Genomic DNA, 18,677 nt, shown 5'->3' with positions numbered 1-18,677 from the left:
ACAGCATTAGGACAGAGTCAAGCTATTCTGCTTGTCTCTGCGCCAAGCGGAATGACCATACAATCTGCCTGCAGTATGGGAGAAGACATTCTACAACTGCAGACAAGTATTTCCTCAAGTGCTTCTTCCATGCCTGCTGCCACAGTATCCGTACTGCAATACTTCCCAACCTATATGCTACAAAGTCTGTTGTCACTGAAAGGTTGAAGTTGCTACAAAGATGTTTCGCACCATTTAGGAAACATGCCTCTGCCAGTTCAGAACCCAAACCCCTACAACCCAACACTGGCAAGCCTCAGATTCTCCCACAGGAGAGAATCTTTATTTTCCCAAAGTCAAATTAATAGTTCCAAGATATTTTTAACAAATACAACCAAACTAAGGCAGAGGTCTCAGAGCAAAAACCTAGAGTAAATGCAACAGCTGTACAAGCATGAACTGAATGCCATTTACTCCGGGTACAGAGACTTGGAGCAACCACCATGAGGTGGAACCTGGAAGAGCGCTACCTGCACAGTAAGAGACGAACTGAGTAACCGCAACAGGCAGCACAGGACAACTCAGACAGGCTCAGCACCTTAGCAGTTTGTTCACTGCAGGTTCTTCACCAATCAGCTTCTATCTGTACCTATCTGCAGCAGGAAAAGGACTTGAAGACACAGAACGATTAAAACTGTATCTGTTTTCATCTTACACACATAAGCAACCTTGGAATATGGGCTGCTCAAAAGCATCCAACGCAACAGGTCCTTACTATCTTTTCAAGACTAAACAAGGCAGAGAGGAAGGTTATGCACTACATACCGCAGTGCAGCTGGTGTAGAACTGGCTTACAGGGACTCCTCTCATCTTTCACAGTAACAGAATTGAAAGATAATACTATGGTTGTATTCAGTCAAAATAGCTGATATTTCACACAGACGCACCATATGCAGACTTGTATTAGGATTTACATTACACTGATTATTGGGTTCGTTTAAACCAAACATTTTTTGGCTTCAGAAAACTTACTGTTGCTTCTGCTTGAAGTTATTTTACCAGCACAACTAAGGACAGACTTCAACACGAGCAGTAGCACAAGCCATCCAGCAGAAAGGAAAGCACTGTTTGCACACCCTTTCTGCTCCTGCAGTAATCAGGGTAGCCAAATACTTACTACTTCCTCATTCAAAGAACTAGCATTACTTGTACTGAAAGGTAGAGATGCCATTTGGATTACTGTCTTAACAAAAATCACCCAAAGGGAGGGATGAGTGTCCAGAGGACACAAAAAAGCCTTCCAAACCTTCAGGACATTGGTGCAGTATGGCATGATGTTGTGTATGTGACTTTTCAGATACACTTGAAAGGTTTTTTTTTCTTTAATAGGTGCATCCAGTTTACTCCACTCTTCTATACATACAGGGGTTATCACTGACTTCAGTGACAACCACAGTCGTCTTTATAAACCTTAAACCAGACTTGACCATCAAAACAAATTCTGGTTTACTACCCAAGAAGATGCAAGACAGCACAGGGCTCAGGTTTAACGGATTAACAGCAAACCACTTAGCTCAATTACAGATCTCATACATTCTACTATTAGCAACTGAATTTGGATTTCAGATTAGCTTATCTACTCACTAGTTTATTCTGCTCTTTTTCACAGCAGCTCAGTGAAGTTTCTGAACCACGAACACTCTTCGTTAGATTAGGGCATCACTTGGTTATTTGTATTAAAGCTGAAGAGTGAAAGTTTGGCTGCAACCTTTCAACTTCAACACTGAAGCAACTTCACTAATGCTAATGCTGATGTGCCTTTAACATGAGTTGAATGAAAACATTCTGCCACTGGCTTACTCCAAGACAAATCAGCTCCACATCACCACCCTGCATACACACTTACCTCCTAAGAGCACTCAAGTCCATAGATGAAAAGAGCTCTAAGCGCTATAGAAAACACTCAACTGACTCGTATGAGACTGTACCTGTAACACAAAGCCTGGCTCTGCAGCCACACTGCAGTGTAGCAGAGGAATCTTAGGCAAGTGAATTAGTAATGTTTAACAATTCTGCCTGCCCTCCTTAAAGAAGGGGGCTTCCCCTCCATTCCGTCTATGAATTGCCAAAGCTTAATTTTACTTTAGTCTCTTTGCTTTTGTAGCTGGTTGCATTAGTGTTCCTGAAGAACAGATTTGTAATTCCTGCCCTTCTATTAGAAGCATTTGGCTAATAACCCAACGCTATTGGCAACCATCATTTTCACTTCCGAGTTGAGTTTTCTGTTCAAACAAGCAAGGACCTTCCACATTCCACATCCATCCTCCAGTCAAAACAAGCATCACTGCTTTGGTGACACTGCTGAAAACAGCAGTGTTTTGTAATAAGCTCACATTATGGAGCACATTTTGGCAAGCACCACCACAGCAAGGTCACTGAGTAAATAGGTGCTATGCAGGGACCTGAAACCTCAGTGACAGCAGTCCTATGAATTTTATCATAGAAGACACTCAATCAAAGCTATCTAAAAGGAATTCTTGAAGGAGTTTAGGTTCCATTTTCCTCCCCAAATCTGCTTAAGCGGCTAGAAAACATTTGCCAAGCTTCCTGCTGTCACACAGAGCAAAGCCAGAGAGAGACACATTTAATGAGAAATGGTTGAAATGAAACTATGAAATAGCTACTTGGAAGTTCCACCTACCTTCAGATGGTCACAATCAGAGCGACATCATCCTACTGATTTCTTTGGTTAACAACACTGTAACCACAATATGAAGATTTCAAAGTCACCAGCCTTCCAGAAGCAGCAACCTGTCCAAAAAGCCAGGCTATGCCAACCACGAAAGCTTTAGGCAGGATCAGCTCGTTTTCCCTGTGCAAACCTTCCAAATCCTTCATTTTCGGTCTTAAACTTTACAGGGAAAACGTACTCAACCATGTACTGTAAAGGCAATTCCCACTCTACCCCTTGAAATTATCCTGGCTGTGACCCACTGTCAACTGAATGAGGAACTACAGTCTAATCACTGGTAACTCGTAACAAAACACCTCCCAAAACTGAGGGGAAAGCCAGTAATGCTGGTGTGAGAGTAGTAAGCACAGAGTCACAAATCTGGCTTTGTGGAAATGGGACTCATTGAAAGGAAACATATTCAGTATTTCTTAAAGCTTGCTTTCATATCTGGGAAGCAACTGGCAAGATCCTTTGAACTTAGGGCTGTAGATGTGAGAGCATACAAGAGAAAAAACTGCCACACGGGAGTAAGCTTACTCGGGTCAGAATTCATCTGGCTGCTCCTCTCCTAAGCTGCCATGCTGTGAATACATACATAAAACCAGAAGAGTAACAAGGGAAGTGAAGACCCATGAGTGAGAAAGAGTCCTGGCTAAACCATCTGACAACCACGCTCAGCCTAGAGCTATGGAAAAGGAATATGGTATTTATACTCAGGAGTGAAAAGGATCCAAGTCAGGAAGGTGGGAAGCACTCCCCGCACAAACAACACCCAAACATTGCACAAAGTGACAGCTCTGAGAAAATCCCTGACAAAGTCATCTGCATAGAAAATAAGCTACATTATACCTACCTGAGTGCAACATAGGGACAGAGCAGCGGAGTTGAGTGCACAGCCACAAACCTGAAGGTGAATACATGCTACCAACAGATTGTCATTCCATGAGAAAGGCAAATCTTTCAACTACAGTCATGTTCTCACTGCCAAAACCAAACAAAGAGAAGCCCAGGAGGTTTCTCTTCCTGCAGAAGCATTTAAGTTTCTCTTCTTCCACCAGAAGTCATTCTTTCTGTACACAAACTCTAGCTCAGTTTTCCCCAGACCATGAAAGAACACACAGCCACAGAACAGAAGGAAACATTAGCAAACCTGCAGAAGGACAAAGACGAGCAACTGTATTTGGCAATACTGCTTCTAGGCCCAAGGCACCGTTCCTCAGAAACCTTACAGCATCAGAATTTAGCATCTTTTCTTTCTTTTTAAAGACCTGAACAATATCTAAAGCAGCAAACTGACATAAAACTCATCTGTGCCTAGACTCAAACTATCTCCTTATATACCAGTCCGGTTTCAAAACTGCTCCCTTCCAATCAGTTATCAAAGAGAGAATCTCATCTTTTCCTTGCAACAGAGCCTGTATTAAACAGGAATTGCAATGCTTTGATTCAGGGTCTAATCCACATATCTGGATAATCACTCAAAAACAGCTGCTCCCAAAGAGTGGTCCATTGTCCAGCCAGAGGCTTTAAGTGGTGCATAACAGGAGGCGGTTTGGGGTTTGCAGATCAGAAGGCCAACATGGTTCAGAGGTGCACACTGCTGAACACGCTGAGGACCAACAGCATTTGCTGTGGAAAGAAGCAGCTTTGGAACCACCACAGCAGAAGACTGAGGACAAACAAGATACAGAAACTGCAAGTGTTATTTACAGTTAAGACACCACTGGTGTGCAAAAGTATTGTTTTTTCTAGAGTCTGCAGTCTTTAGCACACCAAAATACTGTCAGTGAAACAAGCTGCTAATCTCACACAGACAACTTCTCAGAGGACAGCCTAAGCAGATCAGAACTGACCAGGACATACGTTCTTTAGAAAGCAGACCTTCGGTGTCAACTGGCAGACGACTACAGTCTTCACTTCTGCATCGATCTTCCTCTCCACTCACAACAGATTCAGAGCATAGACATTCAAGGAAAACATTAAATGCTATGCAAGGAATACTACTTAGAATACAAAGTAGCATCCTTCATTTTTCTTTAAGCGCACAAAGCCTCAAAGCGCTCATAAACCCACATTTAGAACATGGCACCAATAATTCATCAATAAGGAACTGGCTTTAATGTTGTCTGCGATGTTACAGATTTGACTTGTGTTAAAAACAAAATCCAACTGTGACATTTACATGTAACTGCTTAAAAACCTGGTAACTTTAAAGTCACCCTCATCTAACCAGTGCAGCTCTTCCATATACATCACAGGTTTGTCACTATATAGTTTATTATAGTCATACTTTCTCTTGTGAATGGGACAGCAAAAATATGTATGTTTAACATAAATCACCTTGTGAATATAACACTTCACCACTTGTTTCAGAAGTAGTACTTTAGGCACTAGCACTTAAGGAGCTGCTATAAACATCGACTTAGCCAGTTGTATAAACACAAGTACCGTCTTAACATAACTTGGAAGAAACTGGGACATCAGGGGCATCCACTGCATTGCTCCAAGGAGATTAAGCAGGATGTCAGCTCCTGACACTCAGAGTAAAGCCAAAACTGTGAATTTGAGTAGTGTCCTTTACCCAGTTCTTTCTGTTGCTACCTCTTATCAGCAGCCAGCCTCACGGGGAATATTCAAGGGCAGTTCATACCTTCCACACCGGAGAAGGGACCTCAGAGGTCCTACCCCTTACTTTTAAGGCTGTCCACAAATACACATACATGTGAAGTAAGCAATTTTACCAGATCTAGCAGTGTAGTCTGTTACCATAAGAGTATCCCTCATAATTTAGAACAACATGCAGCTTAAGGCTGTTTCTAACATGAAAGCCAGTTGTTATTGAAAATTTCCTGTATCTGCAAGTAACACTTGGTAGTGCCTACAATTTCCTATTTTCCAAGAGCCTACTCTCGAGGAAGAGGGGATATTTACTTATTAATTTAGTAAGAATTTATGCTGAAAAACCTGGAGCATCAACTGCTTGGCAAGATCAGGAGCCCCTTCCCCACCCCAAATCCTCCACATAACTGTTCCATCCATGTCAATGTCCCAAACACCAGTGGCTTTTTGTATCGGTTTGCATATTTTTTTAGATAAGCATTTGAACATCTTAATTCAGAAAAAAATAACATAAAATCAAGAATCAGAAAATGAAAGATTTCCAAAACAAACCTGCACTTTCTGAAAGTCCTCAGGGACAGGCACACAAGCACGGTTCGCAGCATAAGCTGCTACTAACTCAAATCCTAATAACCCTGTACCCATTACCAAGAGGATCTAGACATGAAATCAAAAGACAGTTAACACAGAACTGTGCATTTAACTCCAGACACCTGGAATTTAATTACGTTTCACAACAAGGCAAGCACTGTTGTGATCCATTGGAACTTGGACACAGTTATCACCAGTTTCCGCCAGTCAACACACACCAAGATCTTAAATCAAGGCTGTGAACAATGAAGCCAAGTTTTCCTTTTCAGTAATTTTATTCTAATGTGAAACATGAAGAAACAAGCACCCAAATAACTCCAATATAGTGTGAAACTTTAATAAAAGTTGTTAAAAAGAAAAAAAAGAAAAAGAAACAAAGAGCAAAATTGGAAAGGTAAACTGAAAGGCTTGACTCCTAATCACATCCTTCTGCCATCAGCAAGGGGACTTTCAGACTTCCAAAAGGAAACAAAATAAAGGAAACAAAGATCTGCTGTTGAAACATTACTCCCAAAGACTGTTGAAACGCATAACATGAAGCTTCAGAGACAGACAGTTTTATTAACAGAGGCTTAATTTTGAACAGTATATACAAATCACATGACTTTTCCAAAAGGTGGGACCACCTAGAATCTGTCAAAACAAAATCACGCTAATGAATTACAGAAGCATCTGTGTAATGCGACCGCCTCTTTATTGAAGTACACCTTTATACAATCCTTCCACACATTCCTGTACTGGGAAATCCTCTCAGGATGCAGCGCTGCACAGGATTGCAAATCTCTCCTACACACCACACGAATAAAACTGTTGCCACTTGCACCTCTCAATTTTGCCTGACCATACACTTCAGTGTTCCATGATATGCAACACCAAAAGGCACTGTTTTTCTTTGTCCAGGAAACAAAACAGTTCAAAGTTTGCTATGTTTAAGTACAATGATTTGCAGGGAATAGCAGGATTTTTTCAGGCAATGTCCAAATCTTAGAATTTATCATAAGCCAAGCAAGGATGAACCAAAAAAGTCTACTTTTCACTTGTGCAATTACTTCCTTTTCAATTCGCTGGTTTTCCATGGAAGGTTTTACTGCACACCAAAGAAAATGGCAACTCTTATACAGACTTTGAATACAACAGCACAACTTTATTGCAAAAATATATAGTAAACTCAGTATTTTCAAGTTTTGGAGAAAAATAAATTTTATCTCTGAATTCACCCATAGCAGTAATTCATGACAGAGTTGCTTAAGATAGAGTTTCTTTCATATATAAACTAATTTAACACTTTAGCTGGACTCCAATCTTCTACTAATAATCACCACTTTGGTTCTCTTAGCAGAGACTCTATGTAAGGAGTTCAAGAGACACATGAGAAATACAACATCAATATCCAACTAGTGTCAAAGATCCTATCCCAACTGATTCATGTAATCCTAACAAATCAAGCTACTTAAACAATAATGAGTATTTTTCGAGTTGTTACTTCTACTGCAAATGTTTTAAGTGTACTACAAAACTCATATGATAATGTTTGAGGTTAGCTATACTTGTGGCAAAAGTCTTATTCTGCACAGTTATAATTGCAATATATAAATAACTAAAGGTTATTCCACAAAGAACAGCTTGAATTTTACAGAACGATTCTGCTCATACTTATAGGAATTAGTTTGGTAGACACATCAGCAATGGGCATAATTCAACTGTTCATACAGTGAGAATCTTGGAAAAAAGTAAAGATACATACACAAAACAATTAATCTGTGTACACTGAGAATTCGTTCGGTTGCAGAATAAAATCAGGACTTTAAACAAAGCTTTGACCTGTAAACAAAGCAAATTCAGCCAGCTTTTAACCAAATCTAGAAATAGCTATCTATTTTACAATGGCTTGCAAGAGCACCCACTGATGAGCTTCACTGACTTCATCTATTTCCCTTATCCAAAACTACATAAAACCAATCTAAACTCCTTGATAAGCACTGTGACCAGTAAAGGTTACCAAACTTCTATGGTGACTAAGAATCTGTCTGGCTTCTCCACAGACTTGTACAGGAAAATCCACTGCGCGTCCCTCTCCGCAGTGGCTCTTATGCAATGGTTAACCCAGTGCTCTGTCTTATCAAAACCAATCTGTTTTACAATTTAAACAATCCACAGGTTCTAGCCTGGAAATACTATAAAAACCAATCCGGATGCATTTATCACAGCACTATGAATATCTATTCTACAACTACTTCATATTAACAGTTACCCTAAAACAAGTTTTACTTTTCTGGAGCCTATAGGCCTGTCATTTAAATCAACAACTGCTGCCATAGCTTCATCACGAGACTCGAATGCAACCATTGCTTCTCCAGTGGGCATGCCTTTTTCATTGTATTTTAAACACACTGAACCAGGAATCACTTGGTAACCATAAAAGAAATCCAAAATTTCATCCACCGAAACAGTAAAGGGCATATTTTGCACTTTGATAACAGTTGGTCCTGGCTTCCCAGAGCCTGTTGCAAAACCAGGGGGTCCACCAACATGTATATTTCCTGGTCCAGGTCCAAACCCTGGAGGTCCACTTATATGTCCATGACCACCAGCAATCCCTGGAGGACCAGCACCAAAAGCAGGGGGTCCACTTACATTGCCAGGACCATTACCGAAAGTCTGAGGACCCCCTGAAAAACCTGCTGGTCCACTCAAATTGCCAGGGCCACCCGCAAAACCTGGGACCTCAACACCTGCACCAGGTAAACCGCCAGCTGCAACTGCAGGTATCCCTGGTCTAGAATCGGGAAAACCACCTACTCCAGGCGGAGGCAGAGGGGGACCAAAGGAGCCAGACCCGCTGAAGTTACCAGGGAAGTTAAACGGAGGACCATTGTTTGCATCTTTCGAACCTCCCCCCAAGAAAGCATGCTCATCCCCACCAGAACCCTGTGCTCCCGGCACAGCCGCGTTTCCTTGGATCGGGATTTTCAGTAGCTTTTTCCCTTGAGATGGTGGGTTTCTCTCAATGTCTCTCATTTCTTCTAGAGTTATCAAACGCAAAACAACATCTCTTCCATTCAGTTTTTTACGGTGCAAACGTTCTGCCTTACGAGCATCATCTTCAGCTTTAAACTGAACCAGAGCTTGTCCTAAACCTTGCCCATTATTATCAACAAGAATCTGTACAGCATTTTCTTCCACTGCCAGTCCCTCTAGAAACTGAAGGATTTCCATTTTTGTTATGTTGTATGGAATATTAGATATATGTGCACACAATTTTGGCAAGCCTGCATCTCCCTCAGCATTCATGAGGATTTCTCTCTGGTCATAGCTGTAGTTCTGTAATCTTTTACGAATCAAATCTATCTTTTCTAACATTGCCTTTTTAGTAATTGGATGAACTTGAATAAAACGATTCCCTATGTACTGCTTATGATGACACAAAGCTGCTTTATAATCAGCTTCATTCCTGAACTCAACAAACCCCTCTCCGATCGCCTTCCCATTAGGTCCATAAGCTATATAAATGCTGTCTTCAACTATATCCAGCTTTTTAAAAAAATCTATCACATGTCTGTTCTCCGATTCAAAGGGAAGACCTTTCAAATAGACACAGAAACCCTGCTCATGGGGCGACCTCGACCGTGACCTTTTCTGTCCACTAGGAGATTTGGACCTAGAATGAGCCTGGGGAGGAGGTGGGTGGGACTGCCCAGAGGGACCCAGGGTTTGCTTGAAAGTTATGTGGCCTCCAGCAGCCACCCACTGTCTCTCTGTTGCAGGACTAACTTCAACATAGCGCTGAATCATCAGCATTCTGTTTCGCTTCAGTGCTTCAAACGTATCTTGAGGAGAAAAAAACTTAACTAGTCCATTTCCATTATTCCGACCTACATGATCCTTCAGCATATGGACCGCATCCACACGGAGCCCAAGGAAAAAGTCTTTCACATCAGATTCTGTTGCAGAAAAGGGCATTCCATGAACGCTGACATACAAATCATCTGGATTGATTGGAATTGGCTTGACACTACTTTGAGAATTCATCTGGATAGGATTTACAGGATTCATGGGACCAATAAACAATGGATTCAAGCCGCTGTTCATATTCACTGCTGCTCCAGACCCATTCATTCCAGCAGGTAAAGGTGCTACGGGTGGAGGATTCATAGGAGGCATTCCTGACATGGGAGGCATAGGTGTCATTGGAGGTACAGGGGGCACAGGGGGTATTGGAGGAACCGGAGGAACAGGAGGCAGAGTGGGTACAGGAGGTGGAACAGGTATAGGGGGAATAGAAGGCATTGGTGGCAAAGATGGCATAGCTGGGATAGGAGGGATTGGTGGAGGAGGTACTGTGTTCATTGGGGACGCTGTGCTAGGTATAGTTGAGCTAAACGTTGGGCTACCAAAGGTACTCCCAAGATTTGGAGGTGCACTCCCCATACTGGCAGTAGAAAATGTGGGTATGTTTTTATTGCTTTCGTGCACAGTAGTAGCAGCAGTTACTGCACTAGGAGAAGGATTATTGAAGTTAGGTACAGTAGTAGGTAAGTTAACCCTTCCACTCATTCCAGAACTAGGTGGGGGTCCCGACCTGCTAGCATTTGCTGGTGGCATATCTAGATTGGCAGTTTCAAAACGCCTACGACTGAGTTCTATCATGTTCTGCATTTCAGTTTTACTGCTCAGCAACAGCGTTACTTTCGACCCTTTAATTGTACCACCTGTGCGCATCATACCAAGCCTGGCATCTTCATCAGTGGCAAAAACGATGAAAGCCTCACCCAGTTCACCCCCTACAATATGCACGCCCCCATCAGGGATGGTCAATCCAGAGAAGAAGTGGCGAATGTCCATGGTCCCCGCCACAATCGGGAGACCTTGCAAGCGGATGACCACAGCCATGCTGCGCTGAAACAACACACACCTGCAGATGAGAAAAGGCAACGGCCATGTCAGACTACTGTTTATGACACCATGCAATTACCTACAGACACCACATTTCTTTACATACACCTAACAACATCTTGCAAAGATTAAGCATGTTCATATTCCAAGCTCCTTATTCACGTTTACTTCATACAGACTGAAGTATTAAAACATTTACCAACATCAGTATATATTTTTTTCACTAGGAATTCCAAAGTAAATGTTAAACTGAGACCCACGAGTGTCAGTAAAAAATAAAACATTAAAAAAAAAACCAAAACACCTAAGTAACATCAAAAATCAACAGAGGAATATTTAATGGAACATAACCAAAATGAGTATTTTAGCGAAGCAAATAAAATCAATTTACCATACACTGCTATATATATGGTATCTCCTGTACCTGGCAAAGTGACTGCAGAAAATTAAGCACACCTATGGGAAATGGAGTTCTCTCTCACCAGGAGAGGGATTTGAGCTCCTGGCAGGTGAAGACAACTGAGAATATAAGTGTTATTTACAAACAAAAACCTGTAATGGACAACCAGCAACAGTGAGACTCTCGCATCATCTGACAGAAGCCATCTAGATGATACTGATCTTCCATATTTCTCCTAGTGATGGTAGGAGGTCCAGGTAAGCATGAAGCTATTAACAGTTATATACTAGTCCCAGACATTTTGTGAGCATACAGACCTCACCTACATTAGTATCTATGCATTTCCTAGCTTGATATTTGGCCTTTACAACTTTCAGAACAAGGCACTCTGTAATAGTTGCAGATGTTCTGCTAAGCATTACACCTTGTCTCAGGCACAAGTAAACGGCTTTTACCTCTGCAGCTGAGGTTAGTGGAAGTATAAAATCAATGTTGAACATTAGATTACAATTACCTTGTGCACATTCTACAGAAGAGCCCGAGGTCATATCAGAAGTTCAAGATAAACAGGAGAGTAGGCCATTTTCAATTATTCTTGACAAACTTCCAGTAAAGACTGAAAGTGTCATATTAATACTATCACAGTTCACTAGTTCAGAAGCCAGCCTCTCATCCTAAGCCAGCAGCAGTAGCACCTTGTTTCACCTGAGCCACTTCATCTCTGAAACTTCTTGACTTCCCAAGTACAAGCCAGTTCAGTATCTGTGTGGAAACCTCCATGGCTCCCACTGGTCACATACAAAAGCTGTTAATTAAGCACCTGAAATCAAGGATTAAACAGATCATAGAATGATTTAGGTTGGAAAAGACCTTTAAGATCATGGAGCCCAACCAGATGATATAATGCAACACCAGGATGCAGTGCACCAAAGACTTCTGGCCATATACCAGCTATGACCAAATACAATAAGCAACTGCCACCCAACATTTTACATGCAGCCAAGTAGTGTATCCCAGCACACAGTCAAATCTTTGCCAGGACAAAAATCTTTTGCCTGACAACATTTGCCTGTCCAAGTCTTCTAATCACTGTAGGTAACATCTTGAATACATCCTTAAGTACTTAGTAAAGAAAGCCATTATCCAACAATTTAACCATGCCCATAAGGCTGAACTCAGTACTCGACAAAAACAAGAGCAACAATTCTATAGGAGAAAAAAAGAAGCCATTTTTCTTTTGAACTTCAGATTACTTAAATGGGTTCTTAAGTATTTTGTTCTCTTGCCCAATAAACCAGAGCTATCCCCTTTCATACACTAATGAACTCAACCAACATACCAGGGTATTACAGGGCATTGGCCCACACCCACCTGACTCCAGGAAAGCCAGAGGACCTTTCTCCCTCAAGGAAACAGCAGACAAGCCCATTGGCACAAAGTCAGCTCTGCTGCTCCAGCAGCTGCATACAACAATCTGATTCCTTACTATATCATCTTGAAAGAGAGACTGGAACTTGCAAGACGAACATCAGACGGTCTAAACAAAACGTGTACATACCACTAAGAAACCCCGTAATCCCCCAGCAAGGGAAGGCAGCAACAGAAAGAATATAAACTAAGCCTCAGGGATTACTTTCTTTTTAAAGCAACTTTCCCATCTCCATGGCGAGGTAACAAAGCAACATCCTGGCATACAACTTTTACAGTGACACATTCAACTTTATTCTCCACTTCACTGCCCAACCATTTTCCAACAGCAAAATAAGTGGCCCATCTGAAAAGAAACAGGTCAGAATAGGAACTATCACACTATCTATACATTTAAGAAAGCATGTAAGACTTATTGCACTGTTTTAAACCAGGATTTTCAAATGATTCTGTGGCTTTAAATCTGTCTGACATTGATAGCAAACTCTGAAACCAAATTCCAATGGAAATTCTGCCTACTTTAAAAGAGCCACCCTAAAGGGTATTGTAATACTGAAGTTTACATGATGCTACAGGACTGCTTTTGAATTAGATGATCCTGACGCACATAAATGGTATGAAGGCATCCCTGGTTTTGCACCTATGCTTTGAGAGCTAAGACTACTAATAGCATGTCCTGGTAGGAGGTTTGTATTTTCTCTATTGCCTGTTATACAAAGAAATGAGTTTCAGAAATGTTTATGCATCAGGAGTTAAGACATTAGGTTTCTTGTGTTAAATGGGAGATATACTTGTAGTTATTTCCTTACTGATGCAAAAGTGTTGATGAACTGATTTTATTGAACAAAGGCAACTCAAGAAGGTTTTCCAGCTCAGATATGCTGGTTTAGAACACCATACATTCTGTAGCAGAACTGATACCTACTGGATAACTGCATTTACTAATGATTCCATGAATCTAGCCCAGAAGACAAATTAACAGATCAGGTCACAAAAGAATTCTTAAACAGTTCAAGCATCTGAACATTTAGGTAACTTGTAGGATAATACAAGTGTTTCAATCCTGCACTAAATTCAAACCTTCACCATAAATGCTAAGAGATTATCTTGAAGTTTTCTTACCAAGTATCCTATTCAGATCTACTAAATCACTATTGACAAAAAAAAACCCACAACCCTAAACAGCTGCTTACACATATAGCTGCTAGAGAAGCTAGCTGCAATGACCTCAGCACAGCTAATTCCATGCATGATATTAAGCAAATGCTTGCTATTAAGCAAGAGCTAACAGTAGCATGGTATGAAAGAAAAGAATTTTAAGGACTTCACTCATCATATATTTTGGACAAAGAATATTTTGTCAACTCAAAACATAACTGCTTCAAGTTTTTCAGGATACTAATGCTTTAACGAAGTATTAGTACTGCTCCTATGATTTAAAGAAAACTCACAAGGACCAAAAGGGCCAAATTTCACATTCCTAAACACTTACAAGTCTGCTTCTTTCCAAAATGCACTTAGGAGACAATAACCCAACTCACTCAAACTTTCCAACTAAGGAAAAGCAAAGCCTGCTCAAATATTTCACCATTCATTTTTAAAGATCAACATACATGCAGAGGCAACATTAACTTCAGACACAGAATAGGCTACACGCCTGTTAAGTGTGCACTGAAGGCTTCTTGGAGGACTGTTAGAAGTGTTCTCTGCTTTTTCCCCTGTAAAAAAGAGATACTTTAAGGCAGAAGCAGGGTTTGTTGTCATTTTGTGTGTTTGGTACATCTTTAGGGACACCAGAGGCACAAAATCCTAGAGCTGTACTACAGATAATCCATCCCCATTAGCAAGCCGAGAACAAAACTGGCGAGTAAAGGGCTGCCAACAATCAAGCTGATTCAATTCATCTGATGAACCTTAATCACATGATTATGTCTTGACAGCAACATCTGTAAAACCATCTTCCCAGGGAAGTGGTGGAATCACAATCCCTGAAGCATTCAAAACCATGCTGATGAGGCTCTTAGTGACACGGTTTAGTGGTGGACTTGGCAGTCCTGGGGTGAAGGTTGGACTTGGTGATTTTAAAGATCTTTTCCAACCTGGCTGATTCTATGATTCTAAAACCACTGTGTTACACTGGAAAAAGGTATACAAGTTGTCAATGCTACTTCCATTTAGCTGCTAGTCATTCAAATAAGGCTAACTTGGCTATAAGCATAAATTGCTAAACACACCAGAACAGCTGTTTAAGATGTATGCATTGCTCAAGTTTAAGTTTAGAAGATTCAACCTAGCTCCTGGGAAGCGTTCAAGTACAATACCCACGCAGTACACACATGCACATACACAATATGCTTGGCAATTCTTGGATGAAGATTAAGAACTGGAGCAAGACTGGTATTGTAGGAGGAATTTTAAGCATCCAGCCTGAGACAGTCTAGCAAAAGCTAGAACTGCAGACTACAGTTCTGCCCTTCTGGGTTTTGTTGAAGGCTAAAAATCAACCTGTTAGATTAAGATAGTCATCGCAGAGCTAATTTGAAACTATCCAAGCTCTTTAAATGCTGCAAAACCTAATTAGAACCACTGTACACATCTGAACTCCAATAGTTCGAAACATGCAGACTTGTGGCCTGCAGCAAAGTAGCTCTATTTTCCAACAGTGCAAAATCACTGGGAGAATGTTCCGGACTACCACATGCTGATGAAACAACAAAATATTAGTTTGACAGAAAATTCTGTTTATGAGAACAACATTGCCAGAACCACCATCACCAGTGGGACTCAAAGAGACTAAGCTATAGATCATTTGACCCAAATATTTTGACACCAATTCACAGATTCCAAAAGCTTCAAATATATCTTAAGATATACTTAATATGCATATAAAGAAGTCTTCAATTCAAAGGCTCTTACCTGCAAAGACAGATGTTTTTTTCTTAACAAGTAGCAGAAGCCAAGCCAATCCTGTGGGCAACCAATTAAAACCAACTTTTAGACTGCAATAAAGAATAAATGGAGGCAAAAATCAATGCAGGCAACACAACAGCAGGAACAGTCCACAAAGAACTGTATATACAGAAAGTTCAAACCTGCGACCACCACAAGGCACTGACCATTGAGCAACCACGAGACTGCATTTTCTAATACCTTATCCCTGTGTGACTTGTTGGCAACTGTACTGCAGTTTTTGTACGGCTTCACGACATGAACATGCCTCCCACAAAGGATATAAAAAGAACCAGAAAGCATTCAAAGAATCTTTCAAATATTCCCATCACCAAGAGTTAAATAAATCACTCTTTCAAAGGCAAAGAACAAGAATTCAATACTTGAAACCCCTGAAGTTTAACAAACCCTTACTCCATAAGGCATTCCTTCCTCCACCTGTGCATCTTCTTACTTGAACAAAGCAACATAAAAGCCACCTCAGAAAACCTCCCTATAGCTGCACATGAGGAATCCTTCAAGAGTCACAAACTGGTCAAACTAAATGACATTTCACAGCCACCTCTACGCAGTCACCTCTAGAGAGCACACAGTACGAAATCCCCCCAGAGGTACTGTATTTTTGGTTGTAATCTATGATTTCATTACCCAAATGCTGATCAAATGCCCAATTTTTCCATCTCTGCAGAAAAATTGCCTTCTTGGGTTTACAACTCAACAGAAGAGCCAAGCATTTTAAGTGTCAACAAACGTATTTTATATCTAAAGAAGGGATGGGAAACTCTTGCTCTTTCATTGCTTAGTAGGCCACTTCGTACTAAAACTGTGATTCTTTGGAAAACTATCCAGGAATGAATCACACCAAGAACAGATAACTGCCTCCTCCTCAAACAACCCCCAAAAAAAGCCTTTTTCAGTTATAAGCATCATTACCAAAGTGAATTTAGAAGAAGAAGTACTACCAAACCATCCACAAACTCCCTAACAGAGGGAATTAAAACAAACACAGATATACACAGATCTTCCAGGACATGAAGAGCAGACTTACAAGTGAGAAAGATACAACTACACTCTCCACTTACGTTACAAAGGCAAATGTATTTAGGAAAAGACGAGGGGGTTTATTACTATTAGACCTTAAGGAGAAACAAGTAATCCTGTATTACAAGGATTCACCTATATACTTGCATATCTAGCAGTGTCAAACAGTAGTTTACAAAGGAGAAAAGAATATAATCACCTGAAAACAGTTTAATGCAAAACCACACCTGCTTCAAGATAAATCTTTCATGCACAAAGAGCTTTCCATTTGGAACAAACCCCCAAATCATTTGGTGTATTTCCAGTTAAAGCAACCACAGCATCGCGTATGTTCCTCTTCACAACACTGAGGACAAGCTGAAGATTCGCAGTGGACTAAGACAACACGCTATAAAGTGAAACACAAACAAAACCAAGCAGCGTTCTGCAGGAAAGGTGCAAACCTCCACTCTGCTGCGTTAATCTTTCCACAAAACACCATCTACTTTTGTTTGCAACTCTCAGTTCTCTCAACGTTAAAAGAAAACCATCCACCACGCCTGAGATAAAGCCATCCTTTCAACCAACCGGGTGCGCAAGAGCATATTAACTGAGAACGTGGACTACGGCACAGGTGCTCCCACATAACGCTGACACCACAGCTCTGAGGCTTCATGGGAGACTCTCCACAACACCCTACCAGCTATACCGAAAGCACCACCATCCCCTGGACACAGTCAGTCAATGGAGCCACCTTAAGAGCACACTAAGGAAAAAACCTGCGGATTTTTCTACCTAGCCCCAGCAGATTGAGGTGGGTACGAAAATCACTAAGAAGAATGGGTAAGTTTAAAGTCAGCTAAAACTAGAACCAAGAGTGTTTTGAAAGCAAGCTCACATAGGCTCCTGGTATACTTCTGGGACCCATTTCAGCACTAGTCTGGTGAGGTTTTGGAGACCTGGGCTCTTACAGAGCTGACTTTTTTTAGTGAGTAAGAGCATTACGTTACTACACGGCAACTCCGCTGATATTTTACGGGGCAACCCCGACGAGCGGTGGCAACGCCGCAGGCACCAAGAACCTTATCCCCGCAAACTGCGGAGCGTTTACCTCGCTTCGTCCCCCAGGGCTGGGCCAGGAGCAGCCACCGGCGCCCGGCCGAGCCCGCCCGGGACAAGCCCCGCCGGGACCGGCCCCACGCCCAAGGGCCGAGGCGCCGACAACGGGACCGCAACTCCCGCCGCTCCCGGCCGCCGCGACCCCCTCCCGGCCGCCGCCACAGCCCCCGCTCGGGCTCCGGCACCGCCGCAAGGTCACTTGACCGCCTCCGACGGCCGGGCCCTCGGCCCGCACATACTCACCTGCCCGCGCAGCCCCGCGGGGCTCGGGGCGCGGCCGGAGGGAAGGAGGAAGGGAGCAAAGGAGCGGACGGGGGCCGGCCCGGACCCCTCGGCCTCAGCGCGCCGGGCCGCGGCGAGGCGGAAGCGGCCCCGCTCGGCGCCCCAGGCCCGCAGCGCGGGAGGCGCCGCCCGGCCCGGCCCTTTGTGCGCGGGGACGCGTGCCAGCCGCGCCGCGCCCGGCCTCCCTCCCCTCGCCTCGCCACGCCGCGGGCCCGCAGCGCTGGGCAGGGCAGGCGGCCCGGCCCGCCCGGGCGCCGCCGCGCTCTTACCGAGGGATCTGTACGGGAAAAAGGGTTAGAACGGAGCCGACCCGCCCCGGGCCCCGCTGCGCGCCGAGCCCAGCGCCACCGACCGCGCAGCGACACAAAATGGCCGCCCCGATGCGGCGCCGCCAGCGGAGGGGCGGGGCCGGCGCTAGGCGGGGCGGGCGGCGCAGGCGCGGCAGCGTCCCCTCCCCTGAGGGGCGGCGCGGGAAGAGGCGGGGGTCGCTGTGGAGAAGCGCCCGCGGGCACCGCAGCCCGGGGCTGGGGGGAGCAGAGCGGGGCCCAGGGGCAGGGTCCGGGAAGTCAATGGAGGTGCAACTGAGGGGTTATCGGTGAGGAACAGCTGAAGGACGGACACCCCTCAGGAGATGCTGTCGCTGCGCTTTTTAGGACACGGGTT

At 43.0% G+C, this 18,677-nt stretch overlaps 2 protein-coding genes across 5 annotated transcripts in view; both read right to left on the bottom strand.

Annotated features, from left to right (window-relative positions):
• Positions 1–18,420, bottom strand: part of CPNE1 (copine 1) — a 37,822-nt gene extending 19,402 nt beyond the window's left edge. For 3 of the 4 annotated variants that reach the window (XR_008971150.1, XR_008971152.1, XM_057400841.1), the window contains exon 1: positions 18,284–18,420. The gene's annotated coding sequence lies outside the window, so the exon portion shown is untranslated. Of the gene's footprint in view, positions 1–10,692; positions 10,835–18,283 lie in introns of those variants that run through there. The other variant, XR_008971151.1, reaches the window with a different exon arrangement.
• Positions 6,465–10,813, bottom strand: RBM12 (RNA binding motif protein 12). Its single transcript, XM_057400830.1, has one exon. It carries the CDS (start codon positions 10,811–10,813, stop codon positions 8,171–8,173), a length of 2,643 nt encoding a protein of 880 aa, XP_057256813.1. The 3' UTR covers positions 6,465–8,170.
• Positions 18,421–18,677: the final 257 nt, after the last annotated feature.

The sequence above is a fragment of the Pezoporus wallicus genome, unplaced genomic scaffold, assembly GCF_028554395.1.
Source record: "Pezoporus wallicus isolate ANWC-B61680 ecotype Strahan unplaced genomic scaffold, APGP_CSIRO_Pwel_v1 contig_11133, whole genome shotgun sequence".
NCBI classification, from domain to species: Eukaryota; Metazoa; Chordata; class Aves; order Psittaciformes; family Psittacidae; genus Pezoporus; species Pezoporus wallicus.
This window is presented reverse-complemented; position numbering and strand designations above follow the sequence as displayed.